At 39.2% G+C, this 17,331-nt stretch overlaps 1 protein-coding gene across 7 annotated transcripts in view; it reads left to right on the top strand.

Annotated features, from left to right (window-relative positions):
• KIF16B (kinesin family member 16B) overlaps positions 1–17,331 on the top strand; it is a 285,684-nt gene that overhangs the window by 46,274 nt on the left and 222,079 nt on the right. For all 7 annotated transcript variants that reach the window (XR_006606297.1, XM_013057083.2, XM_004754198.3 and 4 more), the window contains exons 4-11: positions 346–462; positions 2,707–2,804; positions 3,780–3,889; positions 6,541–6,683; positions 8,376–8,544; positions 8,729–8,860; positions 10,018–10,193; positions 16,733–16,798. Coding sequence is in view for 6 of the 7 variants with exons in the window: in XM_013057083.2 (XP_012912537.1) it covers positions 346–462; positions 2,707–2,804; positions 3,780–3,889; positions 6,541–6,683; positions 8,376–8,544; positions 8,729–8,860; positions 10,018–10,193; positions 16,733–16,798 (1,011 nt within the window). In the remaining variant the exon portion in view is untranslated. The remainder of the gene's footprint in view (positions 1–345; positions 463–2,706; positions 2,805–3,779; positions 3,890–6,540; positions 6,684–8,375; positions 8,545–8,728; positions 8,861–10,017; positions 10,194–16,732; positions 16,799–17,331) is intronic.

Genomic DNA, 17,331 nt, shown 5'->3' with positions numbered 1-17,331 from the left:
ATTTAATTCTGAAATGGTAAATCATCATGCTTTAAAAATCATCTTTGCTTCTTAGACATGATTGTTACTTGGCCTTGTTTACACTTTTTTTATTTCAGGAATTTTTTGTTCAGTAGGAAAAAGGATGGGGTTGCTTTTTGCTTCCTTAAAAAGTTTCCTTTTGATTAAAAACTGGGGCATATACATATTCTGTTAATAGTTCTGTGATGATTTATTTATGTGGCGTAATCCTTATAAGACGAAAGTAGCGTTCAAAAATATTGTCAACATTGAAGGGGCTTTTTATTAAAAATCCATGGTAATTGTGTCTTTTGTGTGTGTGTATCTGTTTTTTTCTGCTTTCAGATTTTCAAAACCCTCGGCACAGATGTCGTGAAGTCTGCATTTGAAGGTTATAATGCTTGTGTCTTTGCATATGGGCAAACTGGATCGGGAAAGTCATACACTATGATGGGAAATTCTGTACGTTGTTTTACACTGTGGGAAGAAAATTTCTCATTATCTCTCTTTGGACTGATAGAATTATCTCTTTTATCTACTTGGTCTGTACTAACTTGCTTTTCATGTTCTGATCATTCTTTAGCAATAAGATAAAACTCAGTAATAAGTTGGACTAAATTTCCTTTGAGAGATTTTAAATTAGAAATAGTTTTAAGCTTATAAGCATGAATAATGGATGCAAGTCTCAGTTCGTTTTCTGTTTTTAAAGGCTTTATAATCTTATCAAAAAAGTATGCTGGGCCCATAAGTAATTTATTCTTTTTTTCTGCCAACACAACAGTTTGAATAAAATTACTGAACTCCGTTCTTTTTAAAATTATTCAAAACATATTTTCCTCAAGAGAAATGTTAAAAAAAAATATCTCTGGTGGAAAGGCACTACATAACCTCAGCATATACATAAAAAGAGAATTACGCTGTTTACATAGAGTCTATCTAGTTGTGGAGTATGTGGGGTTTAGTAGTTATGCTATATAAACTAACAGACATTAAAGTTATATTTGCCCCAAAATACAGAGGAGTTAAAAACTAGACATTATTGCAGGTACTTTATCTCGTTCCGTGTTTTCTCCAGATCTAGATAGTGCTGGTGTGTTTTATTTATATCATAATGAAAGCTCTCCTCATTGCCTGTCAGACCTATGACCTCTTCTAGCTGTGGAGGTTCCAGCCGGGAATCAAAGGGCTTCCTGCTGGCAGGCAGTGGGTCTTAAATGCCAGAGGTTTGGTGGTTTACAGAAGTTGTGGTAGTGCATTTTTAAAAAAAGATGTTATGTTTATCTATTTGAGAGAGAACGAGCAGGGTGAGGGGCAGAGGGAGGAAGAGAAGCAGACTCCTCTCTGAGCAGGGAAACCAGATGTGGGGCTCGATCCTGGGACCCTGGGATCATGTCCTGAGCCAAAGGCAGATGCTTAACCAACTGAGCCACCCAGGCACCCCAGAATAGTAGTAGTGCATTAAAGGAGGGTGGGTCTTTCCAGATGGAAACATTTGAGTGCCTATGAGCTGGCTTTTAAATTCAGGCTTTTCCTTCACAGGAGAAATAGATAAATGCTGTGCAGTGACTCCTCAGTGCTGAACAGCATGGAAGAATACATGGGAGAGCAAGCCGTTAGTTTCAGGAGTTTCACATTTCTTTTTATCATTACTTTTCCCTTCCTAGTTTCCCACTGTGGCTTTGCAAAAAAAAAAAAAAAAAAAAAAAAAAAAGCCTTCTCTAAAAATGAAATTTGCATGTTGATCTGCTAGTAGCTCTTTTACATTAAGTTAAACATTCTTAAAGCACTCCCAAATCACACCTGTTTTTCTCTGACCTTATAGTTAGTTGAGCACTGTTTGGGTCTTCCTTTTTTATTTTGTTTTTTTAAAGGCACAACAACATAAAAAAAAAATGACAAAACACCCTATTTTCCATGGTAAGAATTGGTACCAACTTAATGGTGTAGGGGAAAAAAGTTCTCTTAATGCTGTGATGGTGTTTTTTGTTTGGGGGAGGGTGGCATGTTGGGTGAAGGTAGGGAGGGTCTTCGGAAGGAAACATGAAGCTCTGAAGTTTTGGTTTCCTAGCAAGAACACTTGGCCTCATCTTTAACATCGTTCTAGGTTCATCAGCTTGTAAGTGCCAGCTGACCCACGAATACTCCTGAAGATGCCCACGTCACAGAAGTCATATGACGTATTAAAATCTGTCTTGGAAGCCCGGAGTTGGGATCAGTGCATTAGGAGAGGGATAGGATACATGTTTTAATTTGGTTCTGTCACCTAAGGGTTAAGAAGATTACCAGCAACTTTGAGTGCTTACCAAGGTCTCATTGGTGTTTTTCTTTTCTGCTCAATGTATATTTCACCTTTGGTCATTTGACCCGATCAGATTTTCCATATTTATTCTATAGCTGTAGACCACCTTGTTGGAAAGTTTAAGGAATAGATCTATGTTTTCAAGTCAGGATTTAACTGATTGAGAGCTGATAACTGTATATTACTCTAGACCTAGCATGTACAAGTTAGAAAGCTCTGTCCTCTCATTTTAGAGACTAGGGAGCAGTCCTGAGGGTGTAAATGGTGTATTTGGGGTGCTGCGGTGGTAGGCCTGGGGTTGATGTGCAGGTCCCTTGAGTCTAAACCCACTCTGGCAAATTGCAGATTCAGCCATCAGTTGCTTTTATTTCAAGTGACAGCTGTGGCATTCTTCCTTCCCACTGCAGGGTGATTCTGGCTTAATACCTCGGATCTGTGAAGGGCTCTTCAGTCAGATAAATGAAACCACCAGATGGGATGAAGCGTCTTTTCGAACGGAAGTCAGGTAGGGCCCGTGGGCTGAGTAGCTGTGTGTGTGAGCTTGGTTGGAGTTTCTTCCCAGGCACGAGGAGTAGATAAAGGATAAAGCCTTTGGATTCCTGAAGGCAGGAAGCATTTTCCCCTCCTATACTGTCAGAGCTAGAAGCAAAGTTTAAAATGTGTCTGTTTTCAGTGACTTTCTTGGGTGCAGTTTGGATTAGGATTTGGGGAGGCTAGCAGAAGTAATCCTGCTTGGTCAGAAACTCTGACATAGGATGTTTATTGCAAATAGAATGCGTTTTTGACTTTTTTTTTTTTTTTTAAGATTTTATTTATTTATTTGACAGAGAGAAATCACAAGTAGATGGAGAGGCAGGCAGAGAGAGAGAGGGAAGCAGGCTCCCTGCTGAGCAGAGAGCCCGATGCGGGCCTTGATCCCAGGACCCTGAGATCATGACCTGAGTCGAAGGCAGCGGCTTAACCCACTGAGCTACCCAGGCGCCCGAGTTTTTGACTTTTAAGTGTGTACCCTGTTCACTTGCCTTCTTCTGTTATCTGAATAAAGTTTGTTTTATTCTTTGTGTTTGTAGGATCACTGTACAGCTAATCTTTAAATAAATCTGGATGGTTGAGGTGTTTTGTTTTTTTTTCTCCTTGAAATTAAAACTTGGTGGGGAGCCAGTCTTCTCTTTGGTTTTGATGACAGACATAGCAATTGGGGGTCCTTATGGCTGCCTGACCTCTTAGTGGCTGTGTGGCCTTGGACAAGTTGTTTAAAAAAAACTCTGAACCTCTATAACCTCATCTGTAAAATGGGATAATAGTAGTACTTGCCTCTGGGCTGTCATATGGATTAAATGAAAAAATCCACTTACTGTACTAAGCCTAGTACCTGATAAATAGCCACACCCATGAATATATGTTGCTGCTCTTATTGTTTTGTTGTTATATTAGTGTCTGAAATCATTTTACTGAGTTCAGTCCTATTTAAAATTTTTAGTTACTTGGAAATTTATAATGAACGTGTGAGAGATCTACTTAGGCGGAAGTCATCCAAAACCTTCAATCTAAGAGTCCGAGAGCATCCAAAAGAAGGACCGTATGTTGAGGGTAAGAGTGAACACAGCTTTGTTCTTCTTGAGAATTTGTGTAAAAACAATAGTTTCAGGGGAAAAACACAAGATAATGGTGAGATGTGAAAAGTTTCTTTATCTTTGGCATTTTATTCTAGTAAAACTGACATGCTGTCACTACAGCTGTCATTAGTGTCATTAGTGTGAATTTATACTTCACTGGCCAGTCACTGATTTCGTGGACTTGCCAGTAGATTTCCTCTGGCTCTCAGGAGAAGAACTCTCTGGAAATTTGTTTTCCAGTGTTCTCAGGCAGCATAAGCAGCCCTAAAAGCTGTCTCTTCACATGGCCTTGTGTCTCAGTGCTATGTTTTTAGTGACCTTAAAGGTAACTTAGGAACATAACAAGATTCTAAGACTTCTTACCTTAATGGAAGAGCACTAACAGAGTTTCCTGTGCTGTGGTCCTCAGCATCTGTGTTGTGATAACACTGGCTGTGTTATAAGAAATTCTGGGCCAAGGGCTGGTCCTTGCTAAGTATTCACACATATAGGCTATGTTTAAGGCTGTCTTGATAAATGCAGCTACTCAGCTGACTTGCAGAGGTGGCTGAGTTGTGGCTGACCATAGGAATCACATCCAGAAAGGTGGTTTCCTCTGGTTCTTGTCCTTCATCTGTGTCTCGTTGGAGACAGGGCTAAGAACTGGTCCTGGGCTTAAAAAGGTGTTCCTTGTTAGGTTGTCTTTTTCACCTAGTGATACCAACTGTACTGACAGGACTCCATCGGCATTTTATTAAATTTCCAATTGAAATTTTGCATTTTATGCCCAAAGTAAGTTGTGTAACTAGGCATTTGTTTTGTGAAGCGTGGAATAGCTATTATTGTTAATAGCTTTTAGGCAAACTGTGCCTTCATGCTTCTCTTTAATTGTCTTATCAGATGCTAAAACATATTATAAAGCTGGTTTATAAAAAGACAGAATAATCAAACAGGGGAAAACATCCAGAATCTGATATAGAGACTTAGGGGGATGTAGTTTCTAATAAATCTGATATTCAAACATTGGAGGAATATTGGTTGTTAAGCTGCCTGGGAGGGGAAAAAAAAGAGTAAATTGGTACCATACTCCATTTCTATACCAGGAGAAATGGCAAATGGAACAAAGATTTTAATGTCAAAAGTGACATAGTAAAATGAGTATAAGGAACTATGGGTTAACTATTTTTCCAGAAATCTGGAGAAGGGAAGTCCTTTAAAAAATTTCACTTAAAACTCAGAAACCAAAACCAAAACAAAACAACTCAGAAAACCATGAAATAAGAGTATTAAGTTTGAAATGGTAAAATAATAAGACTCGGCAGAAACACCATCAGCAAAGTGAAAGGACAACTTACAAATTGGGGAAAATCTTTTCAATCAAAGTTTCAGACAGAGGACTAATTTCCCTAATCTATAAAGAGATCCTATAACTAACTAACAGCAGAGTCAACAGCCAAGTAGAAAAATGAACACAGGATGTGGATAGACTGTTCACAGAAATGGAAATGCAGGTGGTTTTTAAATGGAGGGAATAATGCTCAGCTTCACTCATACTCAGAGAAAAACAGAACAAAACAAAACAGTCTTCAAGATAACATTTATTACCTATCCCTGGTAAGTAAGCCTGATAAGACAGTGTTGGGAGATGGGCAGTCTCATATGTTGCTACTGCTGGGTATAAATTGCCTTCTGTGGATGACAATTTTGCAATATCCATCAAAATTTCAAATGTGCTTGGATCTAGCACTTTGGCCCTTAAGAATTTACTCTGCAGAAATATTCACACATATTTGAAAAGACTTTTGTACAAGATTATTTGTAGTAGTGTTACTTGTAATTGGAAACAAAATGTAAACAACCATCTATGGTCTCAACAGGAGACTGGTTAAATTGGGTATGGTACCTGCATACAGTTGTACGCTCTTCAGCCATATAAATGAGTGAGGAATCATCTTAACTGATAGAGAATATTCTTCAGTTATTATGACATAGAAGCAAGCAGGATGCAAAACAATGCTTATGGCATGCTGCCATGTTTGAAAGGGGCAAGAAGATGGTTTTATGTGTATGTATGGGTTATTTCTAGAAGGGTATGGATAAACTAATAACACTGGGTTACCTGACAGAAGGGAAGTGTGGAGCTAACTTAGGATGGGGGTCAGCGAGACCCTTTACATAGTATACCTTTTGTAGGCTTCGATTTTAGAACCATATGAATGTTCCCCAGAAATGAATAAAAAATGTTTTTAAAGAAATAAGAAGATGCTCTCTGGTTTGGCATGAAGGTAGTGTTTGTATTTACCTTGCTCTGACTGGTGCTCATGAGGTTAATGATAATAGCCAATACTTACCATACAGGTACGCGTTATTAGAGGCAACTGAGCTCAGTGAGGTTAATTGACTCACACGTAACCATGTAAGTCCACTAGTGGGTGGCAGATTGGGCTTTGATCCTAGACGGTCCCAGCCCTTGGGTCTGTATTATAAACTACCACAGCGTAGAACAAGTGAGATCTCTAAACAGGTCAACGGATCTGTTCAGTCATGTGTTCTGTCAGAGAGGTAAATTTCTTACTCTGTTTACTAGAGATTAGGCAGATTTCCTCAGCCCCCCTTCCACACTTTTTTTCTTTCCTTTTTCTCCAGATTTATCTAAACATTTAGTACAGAATTACGGTGATGTCGAAGAACTAATGGATGCGGGAAATATCAATCGAACCACAGCAGCGACTGGGATGAACGACGTCAGTAGCAGATCTCATGCCATCTTCACCATCAAGTTCACTCAGGTGAGGGCAGCTGCGGGGCCGGCTGGCTCCATCCCTGCGGTCTTTACCAGGTGATTAGCACCAGCTGAGGACCGATCATTGTTGAACCAGGAGCAGCAGCAGGCAAAGGTGACTGCCTGTCATCTCCTTGTTAATTAGAGTCGAACATGTGCTGTGTGCAGAGTCTCTCTGTGGCTACAGTCACAGTCGTTTGAAATGTCCAGATGTGTACCCTTAAGAAATACTTAGCAGGCTTCTACCCTGCTCTAGACATTAAAAAAACTTGCTTTGTGCATAATTAAGCCAAAGTTTACATTGTTCCGAGCTCTGTGGGAGATAATAGATTGCCAAGTCAGGCCAGCTGGGGGTCAAGGTGAGTAACTCATTGTGGTACATTATCGCTCCATGGCACTCACCCTACAATGTTGAGTAGGATTATGAGAACGATATTAAAGGGCAACTGACATTTTTAAGTATTGATGTAAGAACTCATTTTGATCAGGAGGTGGGGAGCATTTTGAATATGTGTGGAAATTATTGAGGGTAACTATTTTAAGACCTAGGCCAGTAGAACAGATGAATGCAAACGTGTACAGAGGGTCCTCGGGGCTTCCACATGTGTTAGGAGTTTGGGGATGCCCTGACCTATATTAACCATTGAACATATCAGATACAAAAAGATAGTGTTTAATGAAGGAGGGGATCACAGAGCAAAGAAAATAAAAAAATTCTCAAAGGTCAATCAGAACAAATCCCTTCACATCTTTACCTTTAGTTAGATCTTTGTTTTGTTTTTTAAAGATTTTAAAAAGATTCTGTTTTTGTTTTTTAAAGATTGATTTATGTATTTGACAGGGGCGGGGGCAGGGAGGGAGGAATGGGAGAAGCAGGTTCCCCGCTGAGCAGGGAGCCCTGTGTGGGGCCTGATCCCAAACCCCTGGGATCATGACCTGAGCCAAAGGCAACGCTTAACCCACCGAGACATGCAGGTGCCCAGGTCTTTGCTTTTTGATTTGCTTTTTGATTTTCTCCTTTCTGGTTAATGTAGATTAGGTTGTGCCATCCCTAGTTTGTAAGAGGCTTATATTTCTATCAAACTATATTAATTTCTTTTTGGCATTTTGGTTTAGACTGTTAAATGTAGTTTAAAAGTCTTAGGGAGCGTAAAATTTTGGTAGAATTCAGAATCAAAGAATACATTATTTAAGGTTTTTAGTTTTTTATAATTTGTGAAACAAGTTTTAACATTGAATAATCACCAAATTATCTTTTACATAACTGTCTACATTTATCCCATTTTGGAGAGCCCTTGTGCTTGGAATGCTGAAGATTCTAGATGAGAACAAAACTAGTTGTTTACTTCTTTTTTCTTTGCGAGTGCCCTCAGTGACTTGCGTCCTGTTCTGCCACAGTCAGACTCAATAGGCTTTGTTGGGAACAACCGAGTGATTGCAGTAATGGAATAGTTCTTCAGAAAGTTTAAGAATGACATATGGTAGACTTGTGTTGTATTCAGTTTCATCTGGAAGTTTCTGTAATCAGTGAGAAGGCCTATGAAATAACAAGATTAAAAAAAACCAAAAATGCAAAAAACGAAAAACAACCCTACCCTGAGAGATCACAGTGAGGAGTGGAAAATAATTAGGATTTGTATCACAAACAACATCAGTGCTCTTTACATCCCTTCAATTTTGCTTTTATGTTTTGCTGCAGGCAAAATTTGATTCTGAAATGCCGTGTGAAACCGTGAGTAAGATCCACCTAGTCGATCTTGCTGGAAGTGAGCGCGCAGACGCCACTGGTGCCACTGGGGTCAGACTGAAGGAAGGGGGGAATATTAACAAATCCCTCGTGACTCTGGGAAATGTCATTTCTGCCTTAGGTGGGTTTTTGCTCGTCCCCTGCTGCCTCTTACTCTTCGCCATACTGTATTAGCATGAAGCAATTATGTTTAATGTTTGTGTTACAGAGCGAGTTTATAGCCTTAAGGTTTTCTGAAGCCAAATTAGAGCGAAAAACATCACTAGGTTTTTTTTTTTTCCTTTTTCTCTTTTTCTTCTGTGCAGCCGACTTATCTCAGGATGCGGCAAACCCTCTCGTGAAGAAGAAGCAAGTTTTTGTGCCTTACAGGGATTCTGTTTTGACTTGGTTGTTGAAAGACAGTCTTGGTGGGAACTCTAAAACCATCATGATCGCCAGTAAGGATTCCAGGTTCTTTTCCTCAGCATATAGTGTTTTATATGAACTAACTGTCGATGTTTAAGTTTCAAGTGTCTCGTTGGGAAATAGTACCTTTTTTAAAATTTTAAAAACAATAATTTTTCTATCTTGAAGAAAGTCACTGTGATCCCATCTACAATATCCTATTAATAACTCTCCTTCCCATTTACTAGTTAGATAAACTTGCCGTGTGTTGTGTAAGCTGGGATACTTTGTGTAGAATGACTCTCACCCGATCTTTGCTCAAAGTATGGGATTGAAGCTTTTCACTTCATGAGCTCACAGGAGAAAATCAGTACAGGAACATAAAGTGAAAATAACCCAACTTTTGTTTTTCTATTCTGAAGCAGTACATGTAGAATTTAAATGAGGAATCGAGAGGCAAAACAACAAGGTACATAAATAATGGTAGCAGTTCTAGATGTTGCTGCTGCATTATCACTAACTGGAAGAAATGTAGCAGAAAGGAAAAATGGGCAAAGAGGAGACAGTTGCCAGGGAGAGCTCAGAAACTTTTAACTCCACTTTTGCTTGCCCCTACTCCTCTTCCCATGTTTGCATCTCTGCCACTCCCCAGGACTTGTATAAATGCTGGAGCAAAGGGCTCTGTCTTGGGTGTGTGCCCTGGGTACAACTATCTAGTTTCCTGAGCCCTACAGGCTGTGGTGAGGGAGAGGGCAGTTCACCAAACTTTAAGAAGAGAAGAATACACTGACCTACTGTCTGTTTGAAAAATGATCATGCTCTAGACTTTTACAGATGGTAGCCTTCGCCAAAACCTTTAAAAGTATTTTAATTTCTATGTAATACTGAGATGTACAGGTAGTCTTGAAATCATCTTCCTGTGTCTTCAACAGAGAAACTCCTTGAAGCACAGAGGAGTATATCTTATTTTAGAGTTGGTTGGATAGCTGGCTGATTCTAGACTTAAGGGGAGCAAAATGACATTTAATTTGGTATAGTGAGCACCTTTCCTATAAATCTTAGATAATTTTTAATATTCATTACTGTGTCAATGAATATTTAGTCTATCCAATGACCTGGGGTTAATCTGACTTTTAAATTATGAACCAACTTTGTGTTAAATGATACACGGAGTGCTGGATAAATTATTTTTTGAATTCATTTTTCACAGCCATTTCACCTGCTGATGTCAATTACGGAGAAACCCTAAGTACTCTTCGCTATGCAAATAGAGCCAAAAACATCATCAACAAGCCTACTATTAATGAGGATACCAACGTCAAACTCATCCGTGAGCTGCGTGCCGAAATAGCCAGACTGAAAACGCTGCTTGCTCAAGGGAATCAGGTTGGGTTTTTCTGAGATTTATGGATAATTTTCTTTGAGTAATGACATCTATTTCTAGATCTTAATGAGACAATTATCTCACTCGTTGTATTGATTTGAGTAAATAAGTGCTAAGTAAAGCTTTGAATGAGTTAGCCAGTCTCTCCTCTACATTACCCTCCCATTGGCCTTTGCATTCATTATGGGCTCTGTGTGGAAGATTTTATCCACTAAACCTGAAATGATTAACTATCTAATAGTTATCAATTATGGATGGAAATTTAGCATGCAATAGGATTAGCAGCATAATCTCCATTAGTGGAAGGAAATTGAGGTGCTTGGAGTAATATTTAAAATTCTACCCATGCATTTTATGACTTGAAAATGTATTTTAACAGAATGAAAGACTTGTTTGAGGACCTTTCTGAATCTTATTTTGTATTGCCCATTACAGGGGTGGTTATGGTGTTACGGTGACATGTGTGACAAGCCTGCGGCTGGCTGAGATGTTGTCCCTGAGGCCTCACTTGATTGTCAAAATGGCCTTACTTCAGGATCTTTTGGGGTTCTAATGAAGGGGCTTTGTCCTTTGATTTTTTTTCACAATGAACTTGCTAACCTACGTAGTATACACACAGAGTTACAATTGGAGATGAGTAGCGTGAATTAGGTTCTTATTGGTTTTAGATGCTGTTGTGAAGAAAGGCCGCCCTTGAAAGAAGACCAGGGATAGCTTTTTAAAATCTTCAACTTAGAGTCAAGTTAGAAATAAACAAAGATTCGTTTCTTCTCATTTTCTTAACCCACATATGGATGCCTTAAGTGTATCATTAAAAAAATGCTTTTCTTTAAATGCAGAGTGCTCTCTCTAGAACAGCTTTTCATTTAGGAATATATGGCCCTTGAAGCCCTTGTCATAGTACAAGTGGTTTGGCCCCTGAAACCATCACCAGGATGAAAACCTCATTGAGTTTCCTGTGTCCTGAAATATACCTGGTGGTTCTTTCCCGTAAGATGGCAGATGACAGTTGAATAGGAATTGTTCATTGCACTTAGAAATATCTCCACGTATATTTTCTGTTTTGACGTGGGCCTTTCCTGTGAGTGAAAGTTGCCAGAGTGAATGACCCAGATGTATGTGATGCTGTCAGGATCCTCTAACTTGTGACATGATAGTTGCTTTAATTTGCACACCATGTTATTGGGATCTTGTTTTCAGTGTTATTAAAACATTACCTATCTGAGGTGAACATTTAGGGGTGATGTGATAGGATCACCCAAACTATTATCTGTGAGGGAAAGTATTTGGAAAATTCTTGATGCAACTGGTACTCAATAGTTTACTGAGTTACGGGAATGAAGGAAAAAAAAAGGAAGAACAGCCTTTTTAAATTAAACTGAGGAAATCCTTGAAGGGAGCCTTATCATATGGGCAGAAAACTTTAAGTTATTAAAACTTTACATATTCTATCTGAGGAATGTCTTCAGAGAAGTATTGTATGTGCCAGTGGCCTTTTGTCTTCTTTCATGACCAATGGCCGCGGTATAATTAAAGGAGTATTTTTGTTGCTGTAGTTTTGAGGGTGAAGATGGAAGAGAGAGTTAAGTCTATTTTAGAATGCATTGAAGATAAAATTCTTTGTTAAACTTAATACATTATAGTAAAAACAGGAATCCCAATTTAAAATAATTTATTACACTATGAAACTAGAAATTGTTGTGAGACAATACAGGCTTATCCTAAATTAATTAAATTTGTGATGCTCAATAAAATAAGCAGGTGTTCTTAAGTGCCCATTAAAAAAATCTCTATAATTTTTTCTGATGACATTGCTCTATTCTGGTGATATTCCAGATGCTTCCATGGTTCACTGAATATTCACATCAAAGTTCCATTATTTGCTTACGGACAGCTAAATAAAAATCAGCTCCTCTTTTTAATAAGTTTATGTATTTGCCAGTGCCCAGGGTCATGTGCATCAGAGTTTCAAAAGTATAACGTAAATAAAGCACAAGAATCGAACATGTATTTGCTTCTCCTACTACACAGATAGAGATATACAGATATATATGTAGTGGTTTGTATATGCATACATATATAGGAGCTCTTTATTGAAGAATTGTGTATGTACAGGGAAATTACATATTATAAGTATCCAGATCAGTGAATTTTCGCAAGCTGAATCTGCCATCTAACCTGCACCCATATGAAGGAACAGAACTTACCAGGACTCTGGAAGACCCCCTTCATGTCCCTCTTCCGGGTGCTACCTGCCATTTCCTTCAAGAGTAACCATTACCCCGACTTCTGAGGGTGTGGATTAGGTTTTACGGTCACCTGTTTTTTTTTTTTTTATATAAATGGAATCATGCAGTATATACTCCTTTGATCTCTCTTCCATTCCGTGTTGTGCTTGTGAGATTGATCATATTGTTGCCCGTAATTGTGGATTGTTCATTGTCCCTTGTATGCTGAATTCCATCAGACACCTATGTCCCAGCTCATTTCTCCCTTCTAATTCTGATGGACATTTGGGGAGTTTCCTTTCTGGGGCTGTTAGTGCTGCTATTGAGTCTCTTCTCCATGTCTTTTACTATACTCTTAGGTATAAACCTTTTGACTAGGTTTATACCTAAGAGTGGAGTTGGTGGGTCAGAGGTGTAATGTTTGTTCAGTTTTAGAAAATACTGCCAGACAGTTTTCTAAAGAGCCTCTACCAAGTTAGAGTCCACCATCTGTATGAAGGTGCCGCTCTGGTTGCTGCAGGTCCCCAGCCACACCAGTGGGATTGTCCATTTCTCCTTGTAACCATCCGATGGATGCAGAGTTGGGCTGAAGAAGGATTTTAGTGTGCACTTCTCAGATGGTTAATGAAGTCAAGCGTTTTGATCGCTTGTCTTTTCAAGTATTCTCTTTTGTTACATTTAAAGCATATTTTCAGACTTCTGCTTTGAATCTGGCAGGAGAGAATGTCTGTGAACTCCTTTTCTCTTGAATGTATCTGGAGATGAGAAAATTAGACAATACAGGAATGAAATAAGCCAGAAAAGTCAGGAGGCAAAGAAAGACAAGAAGAGAAGATGGAAGTAGAATGGATTTCTCATTTGTGTAGCTGGAGTCACAGAGAAACTTTAAATGATAGCTGGATAATAAAAATATCACCACGTGCAAACTTTTAAGATGGACACATCTCTGAGAGGGTCACATAGTAAAACTGTTACATGATGTTTGTAAGACCGAGCACAGGCCCACTAGGTAATTCAAAGGGGAAAGAAGGAGGTACAAAAACTGCATTATGTTGTTGTTATATTTTATGTAATGTATACATAAAAAAGTCACTTTATTATAGCAAAGAATGCAATTCATAATTAAAATCAAACACGATGTCAGCTTTTATAAAGGAAAAAAACCCACAACAACACTATAGGAAATAGCAGTAGACAAAGCTAAAAACATTTGCCACAGGGAACCATAACTCCTCTTTCTCATTTCATGAGAGCTCATATAGACCAAGCTAAGGAACAACATAGCATATTTATATGACACCATGAAAATTTGCTCTAATCAGTGCAAACCAGGAAGTAAGATTGCCAACTTGTACACTTTCTTTATTATGAAAAGAGCTTCTATTAAAAAAGATAAGATGGGGCACATGGGTGGCTCAGTCTGTTAAGTGTCTGCCTCTGGCTCAGGTCATGATCCCGGGATCCTGGGATCGAGCCCATGTCAGCGTCCCTGCTCAGCGGGGAGCCTGCTTCTCCCTCTGCTCCCCCAACCCCCCTGCCATATGTGCTTGCTCATTCTCTCTCTCTCTCAAATAAATAAAATATTGAAAAAAGATAAAGGATCACAAGCTGATAGAAAAGTGAACAAAGGATATGAGCACGGTTCACAGAAAAAAGTTTCAGATGGTTCCTAATCTATGAAATTACGCTCAACGTCCCTTGAAATACAGTAAACGCAAATACTAAGAATAGTGAAATAAATATATATACAAAAATGGGCACACTGACAAATAGTCATGAAGCTGTATATTTTGCTGCATGTAAATTGTACCTCAGAATTCTTAAAAAACCTGTCAGATGGGCACAGCTCCGCAGTGCTTGACTGCAGAGTACGTTGGCAAGGGCAGGAGGCAGCAGGTGCTGGTCCACGTGGTTAGTAGCGTTGATACTGCTGCATTTTTGATGTAGTGTAATTGATTTAACGCATGAACTTCATCTGAGTATTATTTAATCCTGAACATTTTTCTTCTAAATGGACACCCTGCAAAGAGTAGTTTAATTGAAAATGGTTTAGTTTTACCCAAAATTTCTTTTAAAAGGACTGAGGTCAGGTTTCCAAAAGATGTAACGGTCATGATAGCCTGTGTGCTTGTGTTCAGTCTGATTATCTGCTGAGTAGTCAGTGCGGTAGGAATGTTTCAGCTTTGAGTAGAGAGGAAAGATAGACCAAGAGTGGAGTCTGTAAAATTAGCCATGTTGAAAAGGGGTTGCTGATTGTTTTGAAAATTGTTGATCATATATAAACAGTGCCGTCATAATAACGCCCGCCATTTGCATTTCTTCACTGGCACCTCTTTGTTGAGTACCATCTGGGTGCAAGACAGCGTGCTAGGTGCTGCCTCCATGTGCCGTCGTCATGGTTAGCAGAACTCCTCTGCCTTCACTAAGGATGAAGTTGCTTTACTAACGGTTAACTTGCTGGCTTTATTCTCTCTAATCTGGAAAACGTGGGATGCCAGCTTTAGAACGGGGCAACATCTCTGATGATAAAAATGACCCTTCTAGAAGACTTGCATCAGGATTAGGACGGAGTATACATAAACTGTAAGTGTGTGCAGGAAGCCATAATTTTGGGTTTCCCAGAGTGCAGTGACTGGTAACTGGGTTTGTCTCTTGTGGACCTCAGGGGGTAGGCCTCTGCAAGAGATGTTGCCTCTGTGGGGTGTGGGGTGTCTAAGCCAAGGTGAGCCCCCCAGTCTGCAGGTTTGAGTCTCAACCCTTTGAGAGGGCCAAAGACAATAGCTCCTGACAGCTGTGAGGACAGTTGCAGAGACTTCATGAGGACCTTTCCATCCTGTCGTTAGCTCTGCTGTCTGCTGGGGAGACAGAGGCCAAGTGTGGCCCCCGGTAGTCTTGTTAGCCTGAATGTTGAACTGAGCCCAAAAAGATCACCTTGCGGCTGTTGCATTCATTTGAATAGAAATTGAGAAGTAAGTAATAATGAAAAAATTCTATAGTCTCTGAGGAGGACAACTTGGCAATTAAAAAGAAAATCATACATATAAATGACTCACAAATTCCCTTCAAGGAATTTATCGATATAGCTATGTATAAGGTAGGCAACTGGTACAGGATAGTCATTTATAGCATTGCTGGTAAAACAGAAGATTAGAAAAAACCCTGCATTTTCATTAAGAGGGAAGTACTAACATAAATTATGGAATATCCATATCGTGGAATATTGCACAGTGTGTTGGAATTAATGAAGTGGATTTATTTGCACTGAATTTTCTCCAAGATATATTGTTGAGTGAAAATGGCACTATTCAGAATAGTATTCATGCTGTTTGTTTAAAAAACAACAAAAATATGCTTGCATACGACCAAAAAATTGCAGGTTTAGCTAGCATATTGGCTAAGACTGGTTGCCTGTGGGATGGGGAGGGAGGGAGACCCTTTTTTTTTTTGAATCTAGTTGACATAGTGTTACATTAGTTTCAGCTGTACAACAGAGTGATTCAGCTTCTCTACATGCTATGCTCACCACAAATGTAGCTACCATCTGTCACCATACAATGCTGTTACATTGTTGACTGTGTGCTCTCATCTCTACCTTTTCTGTGACCCCTTTCTTTTATTTCTGATGACATCCTAGGGAGTACTAGGTCCCTGCCTCTCAGATTATGAGTTCCCAAACACAGTCAGAGCCCCTGTGTGTCCCACCTGGCTCGCTTTGCTTCTCCTGCTCTGTCTGCCTTGTCCCACTTCTAGCCTGATTTTGGTGTTTATCATTCTTATGTCAATCTTTTACCTTTGCAACATAGATTAAAAAAAAAAATGGGTACATAGATTGTGGTGTAGCCATACCATATATGGAGTGTAATCCAGTAGTGAAAATAAATGAGTTTCATTTGCATGTATCAAGGTGGGTAAATCTCAGAAGCCAGGGGTTGAGCAAGATTTATGCTTCTTTTTGAATTTTTACATTGTGCATGTTTATAACAGATGAACACTTTCTGATCTAGGGATTTAGGTTGTGTTTGATTTTGGCAAAATGTCAGTATGGTACATGTTTGTCTTTTTCCTTTGCTTTACTGTTTTGTATTGCAAATGTAGGTTTGCTAGGATGCCATGGTTTTGAATATTATGAGATATGTACCCCATCAATTGAAGACATAGTGATGACTGACACTTTTTAGGGGGTGTGGGACAAGACATTTTACCTCTGCTTAATAGTTTATATAGTACTTTTTGATAATTATCAATCATGGACAAATCTTTCCTGCAGATAATTGTTTACTAATTGCTGTTCTCTTTTATGGCTTAAATTGTAGATTGCCCTCTTAGACTCCCCCACAGCCTTAAGTATGGAGGAAAAACTTCAGCAGAATGAAGCAAGAGTAAGTGATACCTCAAGTTGTTTTCTTAAATCCTGACTTTTGCTATTATTTTAAGTGTGCTTTTTGGTACTTGCTGTCCAAAACTCATTTTCCTTCTTGATTTCACTTAACCTTTTCTCTGCCACATGCCACTTTTAAAGAAGCGGGTGGCTCAGTCAGTTAAATGTCTGACTTCAGCTCAGGTTGTGAGATCTCAGTGACCTGGGATCGAGCCGGACCCCTGCCAGCTCCGTGCTCAGCAGAGTCTGCTTCTCCCTCTGCCCCTCCCTGCCCCTTGTGTGCTCTCTCTCTCAAATAAGCAAAATATTAAAAAAAATATAAAGAACACTATAGTTGACTTTTTATATATCTTATCACATTCTCTGTGACTTAATAAATGTTTTGTACAGATAGTCAACTGCAATTGAAATTCACTTGCAGGCAGTGCTGATGAAGCTGCAAGGCTTCTGGATCCTTCAGAGCAGATGGGGGTGGGGATGTGGGGAGTGACTAGGGCGAGGGAGGCCATGTTCAGCATTCATGAGGCACCAGCA

The sequence above is a fragment of the Mustela putorius genome, unplaced genomic scaffold (assembly GCF_011764305.1).
Source record: "Mustela putorius furo isolate JIRA1106 unplaced genomic scaffold, ASM1176430v1.1 tig00000253_pilon_pilon_pilon, whole genome shotgun sequence".
Taxonomy (NCBI): Eukaryota; Metazoa; Chordata; class Mammalia; order Carnivora; family Mustelidae; genus Mustela; species Mustela putorius.
This window is presented reverse-complemented; position numbering and strand designations above follow the sequence as displayed.